This window comes from Neofelis nebulosa, chromosome 3 (assembly GCF_028018385.1).
Source record: "Neofelis nebulosa isolate mNeoNeb1 chromosome 3, mNeoNeb1.pri, whole genome shotgun sequence".
NCBI lineage: Eukaryota > Metazoa > Chordata > Mammalia > Carnivora > Felidae > Neofelis > Neofelis nebulosa.
The window spans coordinates 67,312,727-67,339,517 of NC_080784.1; the positions used below are offsets into that span (position 1 = coordinate 67,312,727).

General features: G+C 35.0%; 1 protein-coding gene across 3 annotated transcripts in view; it reads left to right on the top strand.

Annotated features, from left to right (window-relative positions):
* FSTL5 (follistatin like 5) overlaps nt 1-26,791 on the top strand; it is a 789,672-nt gene that overhangs the window by 26,771 nt on the left and 736,110 nt on the right. For all 3 annotated transcript variants that reach the window (XM_058720999.1, XM_058721001.1, XM_058721000.1), the window contains exon 2: nt 25,512-25,653. In XM_058720999.1, coding sequence (XP_058576982.1) covers nt 25,528-25,653 — 126 coding nt within the window. In that variant the 5' untranslated portion in view covers nt 25,512-25,527. The remainder of the gene's footprint in view (nt 1-25,511; nt 25,654-26,791) is intronic.

Here is a 26,791-nt window from a genome sequence, read left to right on the forward strand (position 1 = left end):
AGAAAATAAACCACATATAGGAAAGAGAGAAGATAGCAAGAGCTATGGGTTAGAAATCAGAATTTTGAGCTTTAGGAAATCATGAAGATCATCCATTCCACATCCTGTGATTGACCAAAAAAATATCAAAACAATTTCAGTGATTTACCCAACATGACAAAGGTGGGGCCACATGCCAAGTCCTCTAGGCTGTCAGGATTAGGAGCACTTGTAATGCAAGCACCATGAGTCTGTTTCCTTTAGAGAAAGAGGCTAAGGAGTCAGAGAGCCTGGGAAACAGCCAGGGGCACTGGGCACCTGATAAGAGTGAGTCTTGACAGAGAAGAAGGGGGTAAATAGGCATTGTGATCTCTGTCCTTTATATTTTAGAGCTGCTTCTGCTAAGTTCCTTAAAAGCAGAAACAGGAGAAATGAAGCATCTTTTTATGGCACCGGTTATCACAAATATATGAAGATTCATAATTGCAAGGGAATTGCTTTGACAGAACTTTATTTTTTCACTTTTCAAATATTTATCAAGTCAACCATATGCCTAGCACCAGCTGAAACACTGACCTAATCTAAGAGAAGGGCTACATTTTAAAGTGAATGCTATTGGTATTTATATGAAAATAAGATGTTACTGCCTTTAAAAAAAAGAGAAGAGTGAGAAGAAGGAAGAGGGAGGAAGGGAAGCACAGGCAGTTGGGGGAGAAAACACCATCCATAAACAAGCGTACTTGTCTATCTCTTCTTCATATGTTGTAGAAAATATGGAACCATAGAGCTGAGATTTAGGGTGACCTTTTATACTCTGCGTGTCCTTGGAGACAGCACTCACCAGTTGTTCAGTTGTACACTCTACAGACAGACTTCTATTACTGCCTTACTTCCAGTGTTTCAGAGAGCCACAGATACTGTTAAAAGCTCAGATGCATGTAAAAATACATTATGTTCAACACTAAGCTTTTGAACAACTATTAGAATTATGTTGCCACCACTTCTCTGTGACATATTGAAACACTGTTGTTCAATTTCTTTAAATTTTTTTTTTTTTTTTTTTTTTTTTTTTTTTTTTTTTTTTTTTTTTTTTTTTAACGTTTATTTATTTTTGAGACAGAGAGAGAGAGACAGAGCATGAACGGGGGAGGAGCAGAGAGAGAGGGAGACACAGAATCGGAAGCAGGCTCCAGGCTCTGGGCCATCAGCCCAGAGCCCGACGCGGGGCTCGAACTCACAGACCGCGAGATCGTGACCTGGCTGAAGTCGGACGCTCAACCGACTGCGCCACCCAGGCGCCCCTTGTTGTTCAATTTCTAATAACTAAGCAAAAGTCAGACTTAAAAACATAGTTACAACCTTGCAATATCACCTAAGAGTTCATAGGTTGACAATCCTGGAGGGCCAAACAACTTTCTCCTCTAAGAGATAAAATGAAATTAGCTCCTCCTGCAGAGCAAATGGCAAAATCCCAAAAAGAAATATAAATACTTGCAATTTTTTTGATTGCAACTTTTCCTTCTTGCTTCTGAAGATGATTTCCTTTGCCACCTATAACAAAGAAGCCCTGTTACTAAGCTCAGGAACAGTTTTCAGGGCAGGCATTTTCTTTTTATTTTGTTTAATGAGAGAGAGAAAGAGAGAGAGCATGAGTGGGGAGTGGGGTATAGGGAGAGAGAGATAGTCCCAAGCAGAGTCCACACTTAGCATGAAGCCCAGCACAGGGCTCAATCCCACGACCTTGGAATCATGACCTGAGCCAAAATCAAGAGTCAGAATCTCAACTGACTAAGCCACCCAGATGCCCCAGGGTGGGCATTTTTTTTTTTTATTAACGTTTATTTATTTTTGAGACAGAGAGAGACAGAACATGAACAGGGGAGGGGCAGAGAGAGAGAGGGAGACACAGAATCTGAAACAGGCTCCAGGCTCTGAGCTGTCAGCACAGAGCCTGATGCGGGGCTTGAACTCACGCACCACGCACCAGATCATGACCTGAGCCGAAGTCGGATGCTTAACCGACTGAGCCACCCAGGTGCCCCAGGGTGGGCATTTTTAATGCCACTAATGATTTAATCTCAGGTTAGAAAGATTTGAGTGTTTTTTTTTTTTTTTCTTAACTATTGAAGTATAGTTGACACACAATGTTACATTAGTTCCAGGTGTAGGACACAGTGATTCCACAAGTGTATATGTTATGCTATGCTCACCACAAGAGTAGCTGCTATTTGAATCCCATTGACTGTATTCTCTATGTGGTACTTTTTATCACCATGACTTAGTCATTCCATTCCCTAACTGTATCTCCTACTCCCCTTCACCTATTTTGCCCATCCCTCCACCTCCTACCCCACTGGCAACTGAAAGATTAGATTTTTTTTTAGTTCTAATGTGTGTAATATTTTGCCTCTGTAGTCTCAACACTTTTTTCCTGGCCCCTAGCCCTGTAAATGAAAGTACCTAAATAAATGAAATTCTTCCTACCTCTGGTTAGATCAAGAGCAAAGCCAATATTCAGGCACTGAAACACCACACTGAATTTAATCAGTGAAATGAAAAAATACCCTGATAAACCTTGGATTGTGAGTGTAATTCATGTGCTTTGAGCTTCATCGTTTTCTTACTTGGGTCTAGCAGACAGTTTTATAAAACAGTGTTTCGCCAGTATGGGGTTTGCTCCACCAGTGCTGGAATCCCCTGTGATGCCTGTTTAAGATGCAGATTCTTGGATTTCACCTAAGACCTCTGGAATTAGAATCTCTTTGGTTGGGCTTAGGAACATTTAACAAGCACTCTCTGCCTAAAATTCTCTGGCCCACCAAAATCTGATAGCTGTAGGCATGGCATAAAGTCTTCTGTTTTAGAAATGCGGAGAAAGGGAAGCCACAGGCTAGGAAAGTCAGTGAGATAGAAATTGGAACAGTCTCAGTACTGACACCCCTGGGCCCTCTCATTGTGCCTGGAGCTTTTGACTTTCATTCTGATGCTGCTTGCGTCCTTCCAGCCCAAGGAATCTCTCAGTGAGAAGCTTCTGCTATAGTGGGTAGCCTCCAATTCCATGGAATAATTTTATATCATTGTGACATTTGATTACTATAATCTCTATAAATAGAGTGGAATGACTTAGCCACATCCTCAGAGAACCACAGTACATCTTTTGGAACATGACTTCAATTTGAAATGATGCCACCAGATGGCCAGCTTTAGAGAAGATCAGCTGAATTTGTCCTTAAGTGGCCAAAGAGCCCCACATTCTAAAATTTTGTTGTGCCTGATATTAAACAATTGTGACCTTGTTGTAAACACAATCTATATTTTTTCACTGCCTGAGTACACACAAATACTGTAGTGGATTCATTCATTTAATATAAAATATTCATACAGCTTTATTAGCCCACAAATAACAGAACATCCTACTCTCTATCTCCAATGAGAAATCATGTCCCATGATTACTTAATTACCCAGATAATTCCTGAGATTCTATTTGAGGGGTGAGTGGGCAATAATGTGTTCCTGCTTGTTTAGGTACATTTTAAATCCTGTGGGTTTATATTATGGTTAACATAGCGGACAATGCCGTGTAAACCCATTGGATCACCACCTTTGCAGAGAGCATAATGCAAATCATAATGTAATTCAAATGATGTATTTACATAGGCGATAGGTCTTTGCATTAGAAAATGTGGCTCTACAAAATAATGATATTTAAAAGTAGTTTTCTTTTCCATTCAGTATTATCATATATGTAATGAGAAACATGGCTTAAAGTTACTACCATGTTAGGATTGACATGCATATATTAACACACAGTAATGTGTATGTGTAAGGAAACAAATCATGCATATAAGCAGAGAAATATGTTCAATGCATAATTATTTACCATATTTAATGTTTCATACCATATTTATATTATGGAAATGTTGATAAGGTAAATATTTAAAAAATACATAGCCAGTGCCTGTTTCATAGTGAACTGATAATTATAATTTGATTTTTGGTCATCATGAAATAACAAGGATCCAAATCTTTATCAGTGTGGTCACATCTTGGACATATCATTACATATCAGTCTAAGTTGTTTTTTTTTTCCTTTAATAATATCAAATTGAATTGTTCATATAACCTACTTAACATGAAGCCTGCAATAAGTAAAATCCTAGGAAATGTTTACTATTGCTGTTAATATATCGTTTTAACTGTATAGGCCTTGACATATCTGGAAGGGCTTTTAATATAGTTCCCTTTGAACTGACACAGCTTATTTAAACACAGAAAACTAAGAAGAAAAAAAAATCACATTCATTTGGAGTTTTTCTTATTTAATATAGACTATCACTCATTTGAAAAAAAAATCTGACTGTAAAAATAATTAGCTTCTGTTTACATAGGTCATAGATATTTAGTTCATGCACTTTCCTAATCAGTAGCATAGGAAGTGCTTACAATGTTCAGGCTTGATTGCACTTTTTTTAAAAGACTATAATTTTCAATCCCATGAACCTTTTTATTATGCACTTGATAAGGGGTGAATTTACAGTGATGATGAAACATTTTGTACAGGTAATACTATACTTACAGATATGGGAATATTCTTCCTCCTGAAGAATGAATACATATAGACACTGAAAACCAAAAACAAAGTGAAAGTTTTTCAAAGACCAGACAAAGATGATGGTTTTCTAAACTCTTTGTCAAATGCTCAGGTATAGCAGAATACAATCATTTTACAAGATCTTCAGTTTGTTGCTTAAAATGGCAGGATGATTTTAGAAAATAAAAAATGTTCAATACCTGTGTGGACTTTATCCCTCTAGATTCTTAGAATTCTATTGCTTCATGTTTGTAATCTCTCTGTATTGTCTTCATAAAATATATTTATAGTGCTAGCATGGTGCCTCTTAAAAAAACACATTTGGGGGCGCCTGGGTGGCGCAGTCGGTTAAGCGTCCGACTTCAGCCAGGTCACGATCTCGCGGTCCGTGAGTTCGAGCCCCGCGTCAGGCTCTGGGCTGATGGCTCGGAGCCTGGAGCCTGTTTCCGATTCTGTGTCTCCCTCTCTCTCTGCCCCTCCCCCGTTCATGCTCTGTCTCTCTCTGTCCCAAAAATAAATAAAAAATGTTGACAAAAAAAAAAAAAATTAAAAAAAAAAAAAAAACACATTTGATATCTTGTGATGAGTAAATCTAAAAGAAAGTGATGGTTTTGTTTGATTAAGCTCTTCCTCTCTTTCCTTCATAGCAGGCATGTTATTGAGCACTCTCTGAGGCTACACAATTTGGAAAATTATTATTTATTGAAATTCAGCATTTTTTTCCATAAGATATTTATACAAAACTGGATTATTTAATTTACATTAAATTATTATTTGATTCAAATATAGCAGTTTTTTCCCTTTTCTTTTAATTTTGTTTTGTTTTCTACATGGAGCTGAGAGATGACCTTTCTTTTTAATACCGCCATGATACAATTTGAGGTCAATTTTGAAAAGTTTCACAACTACACAGCATTGGTTTAAGACTCTTCTTTTTTTAAAAAAATTAAATATCTATTTTTGAGAAAGAGAGAGAGAGACAGGGCACAAGTGGGTGAGGGGCAGAGAGAGAGAAGGAGACACAGAATCTGAAGCAGGCTCCAGGCTCTGAGCTGTCAGCACAGAGCCCAATGTGGGGCTCAAACTCACGAACTGTGAGATCATGACCTGAGCGTAAGTTGGATGCCCAACCAACTGAGCCACCCAGGACACCCAAGACCCTTCTAGGGGACAGACTGTAAATAATGGTCTTTTTATATCTTTGATTATTCCGTGTTTGGGTTTGTTGATTGCTATACTTTAATTAAGAATTTGCTATGTAACATCAAGTGTACCATAAAAGGTTTTTTTTTTCTTATTATTTTTGCAAAGAATATGAAAACTTGCAGAGATTTACTTGGAAATATTAAATTGCAACTGAGTTCTCTGGGAAACATTTTCTTTAAACTTCAAATGCAACTCATAATGTTACCAATCCAATATTCAGAGGATTATATTTCATGTAAGATGTGGATTTGAACAAAATAAATGAGTTGATTAAACATAAAAATGGATAAAGTGTTGAGCAATGAGGTATTACAGCTAAATTTAACTTGGAGATAAGTACTGCCAAAATGTGACCAATCTTTTGTATACAAAATATTTACCATGAGAAAAATATGTAACTTACAAACACCATTGCAGAAGTATGCATATTAAATAACCAAACATTGTTAGATCAGGACAAAGAAAATTCCAGTAGCATTATTCTGTTTTCTTAATCTCTTTCTTTTGCATATTCTAAAATATAGGGTAAATGTATGGAGTTATTTGATTAGAATCTTCAATAAGTCTAGAAAATAATTTTAGGTATAAGGAAATATTGTGTCTAGACATATTCCTATACATGTATCCAAAAATATTCTGGACATATTACTAAGTAATTAGCTAAATACCATCAGAGTTCAACTCATTATACTGACTTTTTTCCCCCTCATCTGTGAAAAATGACTTTGGGCTACATAATTCTAATATGTCTTTCAAATATAAAAGTCTAGTTTTTCATGTTTCATGAGACTGGATTTATGTTGGTATTAGATCAAGTTTAGTATATTAATTAGTTGCTCTGCAGTTTTTGAAAATTAATACAAATAGAAGGATAAGTTTAAAAAGAAATTTATAAGAATCTCCTTAGTGCATCATTTGAATTATTTGCAGGGTTGTAGATCAAATAAAGTCATGATTTTCAAATGTTATCATCGATTTTCTCCACCCAAGCATTTTTGTTAGTGTATAAATTGAATACTAATATGCCAATTCTTGTCTAATAGTTATAAAAAACCTCACTGAGACTGATACTTTCTTCTTTTCTCTCTCGGATTTTTATTTTTTTTAATTAAAAAAATTTTTTTTAATGTTTATTTATTTTTGAGAGAGACAGAGACAGAATTCCAGTGGGTTAGGGGCAGAGAGTGAGGGAGACACAGAATGTGAAGCAGGCTCCAGGCTCTGAGCTGTCAGCACAGAGCCTGATGTGGGGCTAGAACTCAGGAGCTGTGAGATCATGACCTGAGCCAAAGTTGGATGCTAAACTGACTGAGCCATCCAGGCGCCCCTAATTTTTTTTTAATGTTTATTTATTTTTGGGAGAGAGAGAGAGAGAGAGAGAGAGAGAGAGAGAGAGAGAAGGAGCGCACACGAGTGGGGGAGGGGCAGAGAGAGAGGGAGACACAGAATCTGAAGCAGGCTCCAGACTCTGAGCTGTCATCACAGAGCCTGACGCAGGGCTCAAACCCACAAGCCATGAGATCATGACCTGAGCTGAAGTCAGACTGAGCCACCCAGGTGCCCCATCTCTCTCGTATTTTTACAATGAAGCCTGAGTTATGTAATTATAGTATGTATACATTAGCATTTTGCATTTACATTTGTATTTTAAAAGCTTAATAGTACAAAAAATTCCACATAACCTTGTTTTAAATTTACTTAATTTGAAAGAGAGAGAGAGATAACTCATAAGCAGGGGAGGGGCAGAGTGAAAGGGAAAGAGAGAATCCCAAGCAGGTTCTGTGGTCTCAGTGCAGAGCCCAAGGTGGTGCACCGTTTCACCAACTATGAGCTCATGACCTGAGCCAAATCAAGATTCGGATGCTTAACTGACTGAGCCACCCAGGTGCTTCTCCACTTAATTTTTATCATAGAAAGGTAATGAAAATGGTACTAAATTTAAGTACATTAGAAAACCAAATGGTTTCAAGAATCCGAAGCAGGCTTCAGGCTCTGAGCTGTCAGCATAGAGCCCTATGAGGGGCTGAACTCAATGCACTGTGAGATCATGACCTGAGCTGAAGTCAGATGCCCAACCAACTGAGCCACCCAGACACCCAAGACTCTTCTATATGTACTCACTAAATGACTTGCAAATTATTTTTATTTTTTCTACTTTTTTTTGTATATTTATTTTTGAGAGAGAGAGAGAGAGAGAGAGGGAGAGAGAGAGAGAGACACTGAGTGAGAGCAGGGGAGGGGCAGAGAGAGAAGGAGACATAGAATCTGAAGCAGGCTCCAGGCTCTGAGTTGTCAGTACAGAGCCTGACACGGGGCTCGAACTCATGAACCATGAGATCATAACCTGAGCTAAAGTTAGATGCTTAACCAGCTGACCCACCCAGGCGCCCCAAGATCTGTTTGTTTTTTGAATTCTCCACAACTCTTTATATATATATATATATATATATATATATATATATATATATATATACATATAAAATTTACTGAATAAGTAGTTAATATTCATTCCATCCCTGAAAGTCCAATAGCCACAGATGGATTATACCGTAAGTGTGCCTCAGGCAACTTACAAAAACAAACAAAACAAAACAAACAAACGAACAAAACCTTGTTTCCTTATTTATCCTTTGAGGGTATTCCTAAACATAAAAAATAACATCATCATCACCATCAAAGAAAAAAGGGGTATATTAAAGAGTCATAACTTTGAGGGTAAGAGGGAGGAGTTGGTTGTAAAAGCCAGGGACATGTAGGGAAACAAGTAAAGTTGCCTGGATAATTAGTTCTTCGTGTTAGTGGTAAAAATAACTTTCCATGCAGATTCCTAGAAGGTGCTAGGATCAAACTAAATTCAGGAACTGAGATAGTATTAATTTGAGATGGAAGAAAAAAGGGCTGGTCATTGCTGCAAATTAAATAAAGTTTAGCATTAAGAGAGGTGGCTGCTTTTAAAAAACCTCATGATCAGGCAAGCTAAGCACAAGCTTCATAACTGGTTGCCCTTGTCTCAGCATAACCACATGGGAGAAGTACAAAGCTGCCAATATTAGACTGGGGAGGTAGGGTGAAACACAGAAAACATTCACCTTCTCTTAGACACACACATACACACATATCCAACGTCATGACAAATAAATAAGTAAATACATAACTGAGTTGATTATACCCCAGAAGAAATGTGATTTAAGAAAAAAGACTGGAAAGTTTTGAAAATGAATATATTTCAGAACATCAAGTAGATAAAAGAAGGCATCATATGCAAACATAACAAGACATGAAAAAGTGAAATCAGAATTAAATAAAAATAACAATATTTTTTTAAAAGACAAACTAGGGGCACCTAGGTGACTCAATCAGTTAAGTGTCCAACTTTGTTTTCCTTATGAGTAGTAATATTTTAACTTGTTAAAAGACTTAATGTGGACATTTAATGTGAATTTAGAATGGTTATTCATAATGATCTTTTTTTTAATTCAATGGATTTTATTTTTTTATTTTTTGAATATTTTTTAATTCAAATTTTAGTGAATATACAGTGCAATATTGGTTTCAGGAGTAGAATTCAGTGATTCATCGCTTACATACAACAACCAGTGCTCATCACAAGTGCCCTTCTTTAGTACCTACCCATCACCTGTCTAGCCCATCTCCCACCCTCTTCCCTCCATCAAGCCATAGTTTGTTTTCTATCATTAAGAGTCTCTCATAGTCTGTTTCCCTCTGTTCTTGTTTCTGCCCCCTTCCCGTATGTTCATTTGTTTTGTTTCTTAAATTCCACATATGAGTTAAATCATATGCTATTTTTCTTTCACTGATTGACTTTTGTCGCTTAGCATAATACATTCTAGCTCCAGCCACATCATTGAAAATGGCAAGATTTCATCCTTTTTGATGTCTGAGTAATATTCCATTACACACACACACACACACACACACACACACACACACACTCACCACCTCTTCTTTACCCATTCATCGATTGATGGACATTTGGGCTCTCTCTATATTTTGGCTATCATTGATAATGCTGCTATAAACATTAGGGTGCATGTACCCTTTCAAATGTGTATTTTTGTATCCTTTGGGTAAATACCTACTAGTGTAATTGCTCGATTTTAGGGTAGTTCTATTTTTAATTTCTGAAGGAACCTCCATATTGTTCTCCAGAGTGGCTACGCCAGTTTGCATTCCTGCCAACAGTGCAAGTGGGTTCCCTTTTCTCTGCATTCTTGCCAACTTCTGTTTCTTGTTTTGTTAATTTTAGCCATTCTGACAGGTGTGGACTAGTATCTCACCATAGTTTTAATTTGTATTTCCCTAATGATGATTGATATTGAGCATCTTTTCATGTGTCTGCTAGCCATCTGGATGTTTTCTTTGGAAAATTGGCTATTCATATCTTCTGCCCATTTCTTAGTTGGGTTGTTTGGTTTTGGGGCATTGGGTTTGATAAGTTCTTTATAGATTTTGGATACTAACCCTTTATCAAATAAATTGTTCACACATATCTTCTCTCATTCTTTTAGTTTTGTTGATTGCTTCCTGTGCTGTGCAGAAGCCTTTTATTTTGATGAAGTCCCAATAGTTCATGTTTTCAAGCTACATTACAAAGCTGTAGTCATCAACACAGTATGGTAGTGGCACGAAACAGACACATAGATCAGTGGAACAGATTAGAAAATACAGAAATGGACCCACAACTATATGGTCAATCTTCGACAAAGCAGGAAGAATATCTGATGGAAAAAAGACACTCTCTTTAACAAATGGTGCTGGAGAATTGGGGAATGACATGCAGAAGAATGAAACTGAACCACTTTCTTACACCATTCACAAAAAATAAACTCAAAATGAATGAAAGACCTAAATGTGAGACAGGAAACCATCAAAAGCCTAAAGGAGAAAGCGGGAGAAAACCTCTTCGACCTCAGCCAGAGAAACTTCTTACTAGACATGTTGTGAAAGGCAAGGGAACAAAAGCAGTGGACTCTTGATTTGGGCTCAGGTCATGATCTCATGATTTGAGAGTCTGAGTGCCACACTGGGCTCTGCATTCTCTGCGGAGAGCACAGAGCCTGCTTGGGATTCTTTCTCCCTCTCTCTCTGTGCCTCCTGTGCTCACATGTGCTTGCTTTCTCTCTCTCTCAAAATAAATAAATAAACTTAAAAAAATAAAGAACAATATAATTTCAAATCTTGGCAGACATACCTATAGGCATTTAAATAAAAATTAAATGGAGAGGTTACACATTAGGTTATACACAAAAATAAAAAATGGATTATAGAATACTATGGAGAAATTTATCAAGAATATAATGCTAATAATAAATAAATAAATTTAACAAAGAGAGTGCCAAAAACTGCCAAGAAAAAGAATACATTCCCTACAAAGGAATGGCAAGTGGATTAACAGAAGCCTTCTCGTTAAATTAGTATAAGCCACAAAACATTTCAAAGTGTTGGAGAGAAAGTATTCCATATCTAGGATTACCTACCTACCTAAAATATGTTATTTTACCTAAATATTAAGTGCAAGACAATGATATTTTAAAACACAAAGAACAAGACAGTTTGCCTCTTATTGACCCACAGTGAAAAATTATAGAAAGATTTACCTCAGCATAGAAGTAAACCATTAGAAATGTATAGTGTGCAGGAAAAAAAATGACAAATGCAGAAGTTAAATTAACTATTGACTTTAACTATAATATAATAACTGCTATCTTTTAAAGGTGAGGCTACTTTATTACTAATTTCATGTAAGGTCTAATATTTTCAAAACATGTTGAAAACTTACACTATTTTGTTTTTCAGGTGAAATATATATTGAATATTTTAGACAGTAGAAATCCATCTAGAGCATCTAAATGAAGAAGGGAAAATGTATTGAAAATGTATCAGTCCAATTGAAAGTATGAAAAGAGAGTAATCGAAGTTATACAATGGTTAAAAAAACAAAACACACATACATGCAAAAAAATCTAGTAGTAGAAATGTTGAAGTATATCAATCCTTATGAATGTAAAAGGCTTATATTCACTTACTAAAGATAGATTTTCATAATGGTTAACCAAAACTTTGTGGGCTGCTTAGAAAGTAAACACCTTAAGTAAATTGCACTGACAAAGATAAATCCAAATTGAATGGGAATCACAACTAGCTCTGATGAAGAGCTTTATATGCTCATTTTAAAATTGATACAGAAGAGAAAAGAACCAAGGGTTTTCCTTACTGAATATCAAGAATTATTATAAAACTCTAGCAATTCAAGTATGTACTATCTGCATAGGAATAGATAGGTTAAAGGAATCAAATAGAGTATTTAAAAACATAACCACAATGCAGAGAAACCCAGCCTTTAACCAAGATAAAGTTACAAGTCAGATAAACTGCTTGAAAAACTTTAGGTGAGTAGAATACAGTTAAGGTGGACATTTAGGCTCTTTCCATAATTTGGCGATTGTTGAGAGTGCTGCTATAAACATTGGGGTACAAGTGCCCCTATGCATCAGTACTCCTGTATCCCTTGGATAAATTCCTAGCAGTGCTATTGCTGGGTCATAGGGTAGGTCTATTTTTAATTTTTTGAGGAACCTCCACACTGCTTTCCAGAGCGGCTGCACCAATTTGCATTCCCACCAACAGTGCAAGAGGGTTCCCGTCTCTCCACATCCTCTCCAGCATCTATAGTCTCCTGATTTCTTCATTTTGGCCACTCTGACTGGCGTGAGGTGGTAGGGGAAGGGAAAAAAAAAAAAAAAAAAAGAGGTTAGAGTGGGAGAGAGCCAAAGCATAAGAGACTGTTAAAAACTGAGAACAAACTGAGGGTTGATGGGGGGTGGGAGGGAGGGCAGGGTGGGTGATGGGTATTGAGGAGGGCACCTTTTGGGATGAGCACTGGGTGTTGTATGGAAACCAATTTGACAGTAAATTTCATATATTAAAAAATAAATAAATAAATAAATAAAAAAAAAGAATACAGTTAAGGTAAAAATAAAATTAAAATACAAGAAAAATAAAGTAAAATATTGTCACCATACTATTCCACAAGTTAATTCCAGATCAATGAAAAGACTAAAATGAAAAACTTCAGATGAAAATACATGTATGAGAATATTTTTGGTGAAAGGAGGTTTTCTTTTTAAATATTACAGTTATCACAAACCATTAAGCAAAAAATGTATACATTATAATTAGAGACTGTATATGTTACAATTAAAAATGAAAATAGAAAATAGAATTCAAAATTTATTTTAAAAATCAGAAGTTGTTCAATGGAGGGGAAGCTATGTCCCCTGAGCCAGTTTCCCTTCATGCTTTATAGGCAATTGCGCCCCCCAAGGGCTGGTCTCAGCTATTTTTGTGTTTACTGTAGGACAATAACTGGGCTGAGTCAAACTTGTAGCTTGCTTTTTCAAGAAAAGTAATGAAATGAAAGAAGCATTTGAGTGTGCTTGAGGGAAGTTTTGATAGATTCTCCAGCTACCCCTCCGTATTTCTCAGCTGCTTTCTGGGTGTTCAAGGACCCATTTTGCAATAGATTCCCTTATTAAAGAAACTTGAGAGGCATTTCTCTCAGCCTCCAGCTGCAAGGAATCATTATGGTCATTTCTGGTTCTAATTCCATAAGAACAGGGGAAGGGAGATAAATTTTACTAGCGGTTTTGAGCCCAGCCAGTTCTGTTGGGAGTTTTATATTCAGTACCCAGAAAAGAAGACTTGGAGAACCAAAGTCGCTTTAAAAAAAAAAAAAAAAAAAAAAAAAAGGATTGGTTGTCAGGGTTACAGGATTTTTCAGAATTACAAGTGTCCTGAAGCAGGCCATCTGAGGGTTGGATGTTGCTGCTAAATTTTGTTATCTGCCTTTAGACTAGAGACAGTATCTAGATGTAGTTGCAGGTTAGCTCCAATTCTATATAGGTAAATTCCATGTAGTATTTACCCCTAAATTTAATTAGAAGGAGACATCCCAAAGGACCGCTTGTGTGAAATTCTTAGAAATCAAACTGGTACCTGTGCCTTGCCTTTATTTTATTCTTGAAGCATTTGCTTCGAAAGATGGATACTGTAGGAAGTTGGTAAGGATATATTGCCTGGATTCACATGCCTAGGCTACCTAAATCAGTGGCTTTTGTATTGATTGACTGTTATCAAGAATGTGCAAGCACATGGTATACTTGGCCTGAAGCACTGTAAATACCCAATAAACACTTTTTACTGTTATATCATAGCACATTATGTTACTGCTCTTTTTCATCTTTCTTCAGGTTTCTTTATTTCAAAATCTGTTGATTTTTTTAATCCAACTTTTTACCTCTAGTTTATTTTTCAAATTTGAAACAGTGGTATAAAATAAAATGCAAGTTCTCTTATGTCCCTTAGAAAACTAACTCAAATTGGCTGCGGTTTTGCTCATGACTTATATTTTAATCGCCAGCCACCATTGGCCTCATAACTAGCTAGTATAGTTTCTGTTATTTCCTGTTAGGAATTAATTGGAAAGTTTTAACTGCTCTTGTCTGCTTTGGTTCAAATCACTGGTAATGTGCTCATGTTCAGTTGACTTAGCTGAAATCTATCTTTATGTTTGGTTTACTCACTGCTTTCTTTGTCTTTCATGAAAGTACACAGGTTTTGATTTTGAGAAATGTTTTGAAAATCCTCACGGCAGAATTAGGTCACGTTAACCTATATTCCCTCTTTTCCTTACACATCACAGTGGCCCAGATCTCTCCTTTTGGGAAGGCATTAGGTTGTTCTGAAAAATATTCAGGTCCCAATGATTTCTTCTAACTAACTGTGGACTCCATCATTGGACTTTCCCATACTTTTGTGAATACGAAGTAGAATACCTCTGAGACCCAGCTGACCTGAACAAATGGGCAAGTTTTCCCCATGGCATTTCAGTTTTAAATACAGAAGAAATTAAGTTGTTCCCTGTGCAGCACTTCATTGTTAAACTGTGACAGAATATTTTTTTCTTGTACTATAAATGTAGTCCCAGATTTAAAGAACATAGGCTGCTAGAAACCTTGGTATGGAATAGGTTGAATTTAAAATCTGTCTGACATTGACAAAATTGCAATGATTTTTTTTAATAGCAAATAAAATCTGTAACATAGTACCTTTGGGATTTTAGACAGAGTCAATCCTAAGAGCTGCATTCTTCCTTAATTTACATTTTAAGTGCTCATCAAGGTAGAAGGCAATGAATTCAGAAGACAGAGCTTATAATGATTTTCTCTTCTCTTGAATTAGAGCAATATCTTCAAGGTCATATAATATATTATTATTTTTAAACTTTTAAAACATCATTTTTCATGTTATATCAAGCAAAGTTATTGCAGCTTAGATACAAACTAGGATCACAGGACTTTTACACCAGACATACATGAAATTGCTTTTCCTTAGCCAACATTTTGCAATGTGCAATGAAATTATATCCATAGTGTTTGAGAGAAAACAAGCAAACAATGGTCAATGATTGGTTGGTTTTAGTTTCCATAATTGCTTCCAGTTGGTACTTTGAAAATAAGGAGGAAATTACTTAGAACTCTCAGCTTGTATTATTATGACGTACAGATGTTATTCCTTAATTTTTTTCTTGAAAATACAAATTAAAAGACAAAGAAAAAAATGAACTTTATCATTCTGATTAATTTTTTCTTCTTTGAACTTAACAACCAAACCTCTGGGATATCAGCTTTAAGAGATCAGATGAATAAAGAAAAAGTGTAAGAAGAGACCACAGAAGGATGGCTAGAAAAGTGAAGGGAGATCGTTGGAGTCTTGTGTGATTGAAGCTACAGGAAGAAAAGGTCAAGTAAAGTGGTCACTTTCCTAAGAGCACTTCCTTTTTTTAAATTTTTTAAAAAAATGTTTATTTATTTTTGAGAGAGAGAGAGAGAAAGAGAGAGAGACAGAATCCAAAGTAGGCGCCAGCACAGAGCCTGATGTGGGGCTTGAACCCATGAACTGTGAGAGTAGGACCTCAGCTGAAGTTTGAGGCTTAACCAACTGAGCCACCCAGGTGCCCCTGTGAGAGAATTTTCAATGGATTAGTTGGTGAAGCTGGATTTCAGTTGGTTGAGAATTATAGTGCGAGTGTTAAGAAAATCAGTTTATGAACACAGCCACAGGGAGAATCCATATCTTTTTATTTTAGCTATTGTTCTTTCTACTATAGCATGCTGCTACTCAGCATTACAAATACTTTTGGTACAGTTTTTAGCAATGGATATTTTCAGCTTATCAACCACAAGAAGAAAAGTGCCTGCTTGATGTCAGATATCTGTGAAAATGAGCTGAAACTCAGAAATTCAACATATCAAATAAACTGCATACAAAGATACAGGAACATTATTGAAGCTGCTTCTTTTATGAAATTGTCACACATAACCCAGGTGGACATACAGTGTAGAAAAGCTAAGTGCAGAATATTAAGATATATCATGCTATCGTGGTTATATTAGTCAATGTTTTTTAACCACTTATTCTGTACCATGTTGCAGACGGCAGCTTTTAGGAAGGTGGAGAATTGATGCCCCTTTAGGTGTACATATAAGCATATATAATCCAGAATATTCATTCAAGTTTATTATAAAATAACTCCAGTTTATTAATTGGAAGAAGGAACTGACAGAAGATTTGATAAACTGTATGGAAATAATTACATAAAGTTTTTTTTAATTGTTTAAGTGTATTTATTTTTGAGACAGAGAGAGAGAGACAGAGCATGAGCAGGGAAGGGACAGAGAGAGAGGGAGACCCAGAATCGGAAGCAGGCTCCAGGCTCTGAGCTGTCAGCACAGAGCCTGACACGGGGCTCGAACTCACAGACTGTGAGATCATGACCTGAACTGAAGTCAGACACCCAACTGACTGAGCCACCCAGGCACCCCACATAAAGTTTATTTTTAAATATTGTCTATTGAAGGCCATCATAAACAAAAAGACATATGGAATTAATTTAATTTCAACCTATACATAACATACTTTTTTACTATTGAATCATGAATGTGTTATAAAGTCAAGTCTGGGGACCTTCTTTGGGAGATTGAATATTAGTCACTATATGTTGTCTTGTTTTTTTCTGCCTAAGTTTGAGGCACCAGTACATGCAATTTGAAGTCCAGGCTATTGTAAGGTTATATAATTTAATAAAATTCCTTGTTTAAGTCAGCTAGACCCAAAGTTTCATTCTGTTTCAGTTGTCAAACATGCTTTAAAAAAATAATAATAATACTATATATCTATATATCTATATATCTATATATCTCCTGTACTATATATAACCATTGTATAGAACTATAAACTTCTATATGGTTATATATCTCTCACAAATTATATATATACACACACACACACACACACACATATATATATATATACACACATATATATATATATGCGTATATATATACATATATATTCATAAAATCACTTATTCATATAATAGTATATGCTTATATATAACAAATATATCTAAAACTACTGTATAACTACAGTTACATAAGTGCTACTGTAACCATGTATTTATAACTTTAACCACAGCTATATATAACCATCTTCCCAGTGAAGATCATTTTGATCAAACAAGTGTACAAACAAAATTATCCAAAAATTCTACTTGAACAATATGATTCTGTAGAGATGGTGATGCTGAAGTCCTTTCTGTTGGCTTTTGGAAACTCTTTCTGTTGGCTTTCTATTTATATTAAATATAAAGTTGTTGGGGTTCGCAGAGTTGCAGCTTCTAAACAGTGCCTTAGACACTTAAAACCTTTGTACACGTGTTATTTATTTCCATAGTGAATGGATTCTGGTCAGAAGTGTTGTAGCATTTAAAAGAAAAATACTGTATTTGGAATCAGGAGAGTGACATTACACACCTATGACTACTTTCCTTGTAAGCACAAATGCTATTCTTGCTGCTTACTATTGTCCTCCCCTATAAAAAGAAAGGGTAACACTAGGTGTCTAATATGAATTTCACTTCTCTTATCTTGTATTCTGTGTTGAAGTTTATTTTTTTATCTTAAAAATGTTTTTAGTGCACCAGAGTGATTAATATAACTGCAGCATAGTTTTGTAAGGCAAAGATGGCTTTGGAAAACAAATATTTACCACCCAACATACTTTTCATAATGTGGGATTTTCAATTGTTTAAAGGAGAGTACTCACATCTTTTTTAAAAAATTAAATGGAATTCAGTGTGAATATTTTCGCCTAATGCAAGCTTAAATTATTATACATTTCACACTGCAGTCCTTCCAAAATGCCAATGAATATATTTTATCTATATTTAGCTTCTTTCTTTTTCAAATTAAGCTGGCTATTGAAAGGTATAATTGGTTTGAATCTGGACAGTTTTGTTCATCCAAATTAATGACTCAGATGTCATTGAAATCAAAGTTCCTCCTTTGAGAGTTAAATTAATTTAATGGTCATAATTCTTATTATTTAACACTTATATTCTATTCTTATCTTAGATGTTAAGAAAAAAGTATACTGCATATGTTATACTCTTTCAATACAGAGTTTTATATTTAAAAGTTTTGGTCTTTTCAGAAATATGAACCGATAAGGTGGGATTAAGAACTAAAGAAGTTTCCATGTTTTTGAGTGTTTCCATATAGAATTGAAAGACACTCACCCATGCAGTATGGACAGAGAAGTCACATAGCTATTGTTCTCATTATCACTGGATTTGTTTATACTGTATCTCCATTTACATTGATCCAAAGTGAATGTCAAGTGAAAGATTCTCTCTTCCACTAGTATTCAGTCTAAATAAGTAGTTGTTTGTCCTCTATGGCTACTTCATGTACAGGCTATTCTTCTATATCTGCATCATTTTGTGCATGTTAAAAGTAGAATTAAATCACAGAATCATGGGTCAAAGGTGATTGGAGTCAGCCTTGGATTCAATTTTGACAATAACCAGTTTTGTGAACTTGGAAACCTTATCCTGATAAGTTTCTCTTTCTTTGTATTTAGTTCAAATAAGCAATAATATCTATCAGAAAATATTTTTTGGATAATTAAATATTATTAGGTATCATCCTAGTATGTCTAGTAGGATATGTATGACGTGTTTTTCCTTTGCTCTTCTCCTGTATGGTTCTACAGTATGAAAGTGGTGACTCTTAGCTGTTTTCTTTTTCTTTTTTTTTTTTTAATTATACTTATTGGACTGGATATTTGAAGAAAGGACAATGATTAGGAGATTACATTGCTCTGATGAGGATAATCTACTAATAGAGGGAAAGAATCTACTTCTGTGATAGGGAGAATATATTTCCCATAACAAAAGTAGATCCTTTGGAAAAATTTTTATCCTAGGAGAAAGACTAAATTAGAACTCAACCACAGAGTTCAAAGCCATGGGTATGAAGTTAAAGTGGGTCAAAAGATACAAACAGGTACTGCAGCAGATCTGCCTGATAGATACAGAAGAAGTCTCTCCCATCTTTCCAACTTCAGTTGAGCTAAGGAATGAAAAGACTGTCAGTTCTTGACAAGGGAGGCTTTTCCACAGGAACTCCCCACTGAAAACCTGGTTTTGATCCAGTTGTAAAACAAAAGCTTTTTATAATAACAGCAACTTGAATTCTAGATTGATTTCATAGTCAGTTTTAATGAATATTTTCAATTACATGAAGAATATTAAGAATCCCTTAATGTATACCTACTATTTCAAATTAATTACTTATCACCATTAATTTATTCATTCATTTATCTATCTAAAAATATTTATTGAGCTCATGCTGTATGCCAGGTACTGCTCTAATTCACACAGGTAATTAACAAAGTCCTGTCTTTATGGAACTAATGTTCTGGTTGGAAACGTAGAATACACAAACCAGTAAAAAATATAGCATGGCAGATGATAAGACCTGTGGCTTCCAGTCATTACATTCCAATGAAAATTTCCATCTATCTTTTTCTTCAAAATTAAAATTTCACTATTTTCATTTTCTCTACCTCCTAGCAGCATTTACTCCTTATTTTGACTAAAACTGCCTGAGGGCTTAGTCTTTGGACCTCTTCTCCTTTCCAACCTCTTCCCATTTCATACCTGGGTTAGATGACATATAAATGCTAAGAACTCCAAATAGGTATATCTAGCCCATACCTCTTTGCTGAATTTCAGGTTCCTATATCCCAATGAATATTCAACATCTCCAATAGGACTACCAAAAGGCCTCTCAAAAAAGGAATAATAGTTTTCTCCCTCAAACTTGTTTTTCCCCATATCCTTATCCAGATCAGTAAATCTACCCAGAAGGAATAATCTGGTATAGATTCTAGACTATATAGTGTCATAAATCCCTTCCTGCAGATGAGGCCCAAGTAATGCAATTGGTTTTGTTTAGGTTATACGGTATGACACGAGGTAGGTTAAAAGTCAATTTTTCTGTCTCATAGAATTATAGAATACCAAAAAGGAAAAAAAAAAGTAGTAATAATTTTGGCCACCTCCCTGTTTCAGAAGAGAACAGAGAAGTCTATGGAAGTTAAGAAACTCCCTAGATTGTGACGGAACCAGTTTAGTGTATCTCCCTCTGCAGCTATATAAGGATGTTAACCTTAAATCAATCACCACCGTGCAAGGTGAAAAGACACTTAAGGGAGATATGTAAAAATTGCAGCAGAGAGCAGCGAAGTCCATGTGAAATTGACAGGGGAGATTTCACAAAGGAAGTGACTGGGGATATTTCTTGGAAGACCTATAGTAGTTTTCTAGGCTGGACTGAGAGGCAGTGAGGGTACTTCCGGTGAAACCCTCAGATACTTGACTTTTCTGCAACCTTTGATAATATTGGGAGTTGCTTCACCTTGATATTCTTTTCATTCATAGACATAATACCACAGTTTCCTTCCCCATCTCAAATGCTACATTTTGTTCCTAAGGCAATACTTGAACACTCTTAGTTTGTTTTCCCAAATGGTGAGATTCTAGAGAATGTGTAAACAAATCAAAATCCCTGAAATATTTGAATCTACTAAATCATGTAACTACTCTAAATCCTACTGTCATAAGCAGCACAGCATGTTACACCATATGGTGAATAAAATAGTTTGATTCAGAGAAAAATATTATTTTCTGAAGAAAAGAAACCTCTTTCCATTCCCCTTACCATTTTCGAGTCTAACTTTGTTAAATCAAACATTAAGCAGATACTTTTTAGATTTGTGAACATTTTGTTTTCCCTAAGTTAATAAAGAGATTGTTTTCTGATGCTTCCATATACATGTTGGGGTTACAAGGAAAAGTCATAGGATCATTATTGCACCATCTGTTCCAGCTGGTTTGTTTTAGTCACATGCTCCTCAGTGTTCTTACTGAGCTATCACAAACTGCCAATTAATTATGAAAAGCTAACAGGTTGTCAGAGGTTATAGTACTGAGAAAGTTAGATCATGAGTCAATATATCCTGGGATCGATTACTACAGATTTACAATTTCCAGAACACCTTCTGTGGATGAGTGAACTTTTAAAGACATAATAATGGCATCCTTTGGATCCTGTAGCTGAAGAGAAATAAGAAACTGATGATTATTTTCTGAGCATCCATCAAGAAGAGTCATCTTTTTATTTAGTTTGCTAATTGATTGCTGTATAATTGGATTCAAATATTTTCTTAGTAATATCTTAGTGAAGAAAATCTTGCAAGGTAGCCCTTCACAGAAGATAAATGCAGAAATTGGTTGTGTTCTTTTGTCTTGTCTAACACTCAGTGTTGAGCTCAAATGCCTATCTGTACTAGAAATACAAAACAAAGAGATATGACTTTTAATATCAGTTGTTTCATTTTATCTGTGGTATCAAGTAAATCACTCCAGTTGCATGATAGCTTTTGCTGAGATAAAGCATTCATATTTTAAAATTTTGTGTAACTTGGTATTATTAAGAAATTTTATACTTGAAAATTCTAGAACTATCAATGAAAAAATTAATCATGGTTAGTAATATGAAAAGTAGATTTAAATGTTATAAATAAGTTGTATATGATGCACTGAAGGCTTACATGTTGACTTGTTATTAACTTTTGGTGAAATTTCTTAAAGTAGATATTCCTAGTCTATTGCCTCTTGGCAGAGAAAATATTTCAGGAGACTGTTGAACTAATTATCAATGTGTGGAAGTTTACTTACCCAAAATTTATGAGATTTTTGGTCACCTATTAAAATTTTGTTCATTCAGTCTATATAGTATATGAAATATTTGTAGCCCTGTGGAATATATGTGTGTGACTGTGTGTGCATGTGTGTGAGAGTGCATTAGAAAGAGGAAGAAAAAGCGGTGCCTGGGTTAAACCACCGACTTTGGCTCAAGTCATGATCTCGTGGTTTGTGAGGTTGAGACCTGAGTTGGGCTCTGTGCTCACAGCTCAGAGCCTGGTGCCTGGTTTGGATTCTGTGTCTCCCTCTCTCTCTTCCCCTCCCCCACTCAGGCTCTGTGTCTCTCTTGATTTCTCAAAAGTAAATAAACAGTAAAAGAGAGAGAGAGGAAGAAAAAGAGAAACCCTTAAATGTTCAGCTTAAGAAATTTATGACTTCACCTTTACCCCATCATGGTGGGACAAGGTTGTGATCATACCTCTTTTCTCCCTCTCCTGTTTGACAACAGAGTAAAATAGTATTCAGAACCCTTAGAAAATATCCCTTCAGCTCAGTTGGTACTGTTTGCTTTATTCTTGGGCTCTATCTTGGATTTAAAATATTCCATCCAGTTGTCTTATAAACAAATATTTACCTCTGAGAGAAGGATTAGACTATACATCAAAATGACAGCAAAGGGATGGATTGCAAATGAAATTATTTAGTTTTCTGGGTTAGTTTTCAGACATTTTGTAGTGGTAGTGAAATAGGAATTGCATTCAATTTCATCAAAATGCAAAAAACACAATCTGTTTTTTACTATTGAATGCAGGATGACATTTATTTATGCATTCATTTATTGAGTGTCTAGTAGGTACCAGACAATTTGCCAGTCCCAGATGATATAATGCTAAAAAGAAAAAAAAAACACAGATCCCTGCATTCATGAACTTTGAAGGAGATGATAATTATATAATGCAGTGAAGAAGACCAACATTATTCAAATTATCACATTAATGATGTCTAATTACAAATAGTTGCTCTGAAATGAAGGGGAACTGATCTATGAGAATGACTAGTTAAGAAATGCAATTCAGGCTTGGTGTGATGAGGACAACCCTTAAGGGATATGTTTGATATGTGAAGCCCTTTGGGTGATAAATAGGGGTGGGGAGAGGTGAATTTCAAATGGTGGAAATACTGTATGAAAGTCTTATAGTGAGAATGGACCAAGTAAGTTCAGTGTGGCTGGAGAGCAGTTCTTTGGAGGAAGAGAAAGATATGCACAGCCTAGACTTATAGATTATTTCAGGGATTTTGGTTTTTATTTCAAGGGTAAATGAGTATATCTTAAAGTTATTAACAAGGGCAATTACATCATGATATTTGCTTTTGACATGATCACTCAGGCTATTGGGTAAGGAATAATTCAAGGTGTATGTGCATAAATGTGGATGGCCACTGAGGATGTGATTGAGGCAATTTAGGGGACAAGTGGTGCTGATAATTGAACTAGGGTTGTGACAGTAGACTGGAAAGAAACTAATGTTTGGGATATATAGTTTGAAGGTAGAACTAACAGAATTTAAGGATGGGTTTGATATGAAAGGTAAAGGAGACAAATCTGTCTCCTTTGTCTCTGGCTTGAGTAAATAAATGAGTGGAAATCTGGGAAAGCATGACTTTATGTGGGGTTTGTATACTATAAACTGTTTTTGAAACATAAAGGTGGAGCTGTTAAGTAGGCTAACTATGCCAATCTGGAGATTGGATGAGAAGCAATAATATAAAGGTTTCCCCTGCTATCTGTAAGTATAGCCTTTCTATAAAAACTTTCATAACCAAAAAGCATAAAATGAAGGAGGAATGGTCATTAATTTATACAGAAAAATTTTTGAAGTTTCTCAGACCCCCACCAAAAAACCCCTCTTAAGTCTTTTCTGATACCTTAGGAGACATCTTGCTCACGGATGCACAAAATAAATCAAGATAAAGCATGGGCGCTCACAGACACAGTTCAAAGCTCTGGTGGCTTGGTGCTGACATGTTGAATGTAGTTGCCTGGGAAGGAGCTTGGTTGGGCCACTGTCTCTGATCCATGCTCCTGAAGCGCTCTGCTTCCTTAAGGACTGACTGCAAAACAAATGCTCAACACTGTTAACCCCTTTCACCTTTTTGTTTTGTGAAAGCAAAAATTGCCTTCGCATTTCTTTTGGTTAGTGAAAAGAGGTACTAACGTAGCTGTTCAGTAAAAGCAAAGTGGTCGAAGGTAAGTTTCAAAAAGCAGGAGGTAGCTGTAATTAAAACCACAGATGTTGTTGAATGTTTGGCTGCATGAATAGAGTAGGTAAGTGGCTAACAACAAAATTTGATAAACTATAATATTAAATAGTGAAGCAAAGGAGTGGGATAAACTTGCAAAAGGGCTGAGAAGGAGTTTTCTTTACAGAAATTCTACAGAAATGGAAGTCAGGGGTGTCATAAAATTCCAGGTAAAGTGACCATTTCTTGAAAAAAAGAAATGTTACTTGGATAGGGTGATAGAAATGCTTGCATGGACTCAGTTCAGAAGTTAGCTAGAATGAGATACACAACTCTTTCAGAAAATTCAAAAAGTAGAAGAGAAAAACGATCTTTAAAAAATCTTAAAAAACCTTAAGATTTGAGCATCTTTAAAGATGGACGTTAATAATTGGGTGGGCAGTTTAGAAAACAGTAACCAGCATGGTTAAATACTTGGTTAAGTTTCTCAAGAAGTCAGATGTACGGTATGGATTAGGCAGGAGCAGAAAGAGCTCTTTTTTTTTTTTTTTTTTTTTTGGGGGGGCACATTAGGTGCAAATATATGTTGGTGAAAATGATAAAAAGAAATATAGTTTAATTCAAAGCATTGATTTGTTGGTTAGGAAGAGGGCTTAGAGTTATATGATAATAAATTTATGCCATTTTACAATTTCTTTTGTGTGTCCAAAGACACAGAGAAGTGGAAAGACTCATATAGTTTTGAGTTTAAAGCACTTATGAAGAAATTTTTTGAAAATATTCTTTGTGATAGTGTTGGAAAAATGCACTCACAACTCAATATAACTGTCTGCCTAATTGTTGTTGTACCTCAGTTTATTAAGTGCCTACCATAGAAGACTGCCTTATCAAACTGTCAGCAGTCTTTACTAGTGAATTATTTTAGTTAAGTGATATTCATCAAATGTACTCAAAGAGGAGTTCAAGATTTATAAGTATGTTGATAATTGTACTCTATACAGATGCTTAGAAAATTAACCATGGTTTAAAGTTGGGTTTGTTTTTTTTTTTCATTTTCATTTTCTTTCAACTTGATTTTAATTATTTTTTTCCTCAATACATTTTGATTGGCTTCTATATTTCTATGTATGTAATGTTGTGTAAAGCTGTACGAGTGAGAACTTTTTTAAAAAACTGTTTGTTACGATGAAGGGGATCCTAATCTTTAATTGGAGAGGCTTCCCTGTTATGGATTCAGTTGACAGTTGCCTACAAGTATTGATTAAATCTGTGGAGATTTCTATGCACTATTGAATATTTCTTGATGCATTTTTTAAATATATAATGCATTTTCTGATTACTTGCAATGCTAATTTTCACAGGTGGAAAGCAATAAGAATGTTTAAGTGCTGGTCAGCTGTTTTGGTTCTTGGATTCATTTTTCTGGAGTCAGAAGGAAGGCCAACCAAAGAAGCAGGATATGGCCTTAAATCCTACCAACCTCTAATAAGATTGCGACACAAGGTACAGTCACCATTCTGAATTTGCACACAATGCCTACCAATTATGAACTAAACTACTAGGTGTCTGCTTTATTATTCACTCAGGAGCACTTATGTCAGTATATGCCTTCAGAATAAAATTTCCATATAAAAATGCACATTTAAAAATGAGAAATGACTAATTTAGAAATTTATAATTTGGGGAATTAAATATTTCTGGACAAAATATAGAGATAGTTTATTGAAAAAAAATCATTAAAATTTACATTAAGCCATAGCAATGGATTTATAAAAATAAGTAAATCTGTTAACCTAATCAATCAGATGGTTTCTGTCATTTCCATATTAAGTTTAAGACTTTTTAAACTAAACATAAGTGTTATGTTTTTTAATTAGCGATAAAAGTAAATAAAAAAGGATATCTATTCCATCTGGAGATATATAGGTTGACAAAGAATTAGAATTTGTAGAAATCATTAGACATTTTAATTTCATAAAATTCATGTTATTTTATATTGGGCAAATACATCACTTCCTTATGTTAAATATTTTCAAACATAAAATAAGTTGATATTTAGACATACTATAAATTATATAGATTACTTATGTTAATTAATTAATTATATTAATTATATTATACTTATATTAATTAAGCTAGTGCTTTTATTTTAATAACAGATCATTATGCTAAAGCAGTTTCATCCAATCAAATTAATTTAATCGAATTAGATTAAATCAAATCAAATCAATACATTTTGGTCTTAATAGAAAGCAGATAATAATAATAATTATGGGAGAAAATATATACTTTAAAATTTCTTATGTTACTTGTCTTAAAAGAAACACTTGAAATAAATATAAGTACAGTTGACCCTTGAACAACATGGGGTTATTTAACAGGGGGTTAGGGGCACTGACCCCTGCATAGTCAAAAATCTAAGCATAACTTTTGACTACCTCAAATCTTAAATACTAATAGGCTACTGTTGACTGAATATAAACAGTTGATTAACACAGATTTTGTATTGTATATGTATTATATGCTATATTCTCACAATAAAGTTAGCTAGAGAAAAAAACATTTTTAAAAATTAGAAGGAAAAGAAAATTTACATTTATACTACTGTACTACATTTATTTAAAACATCATGTATAAGTGG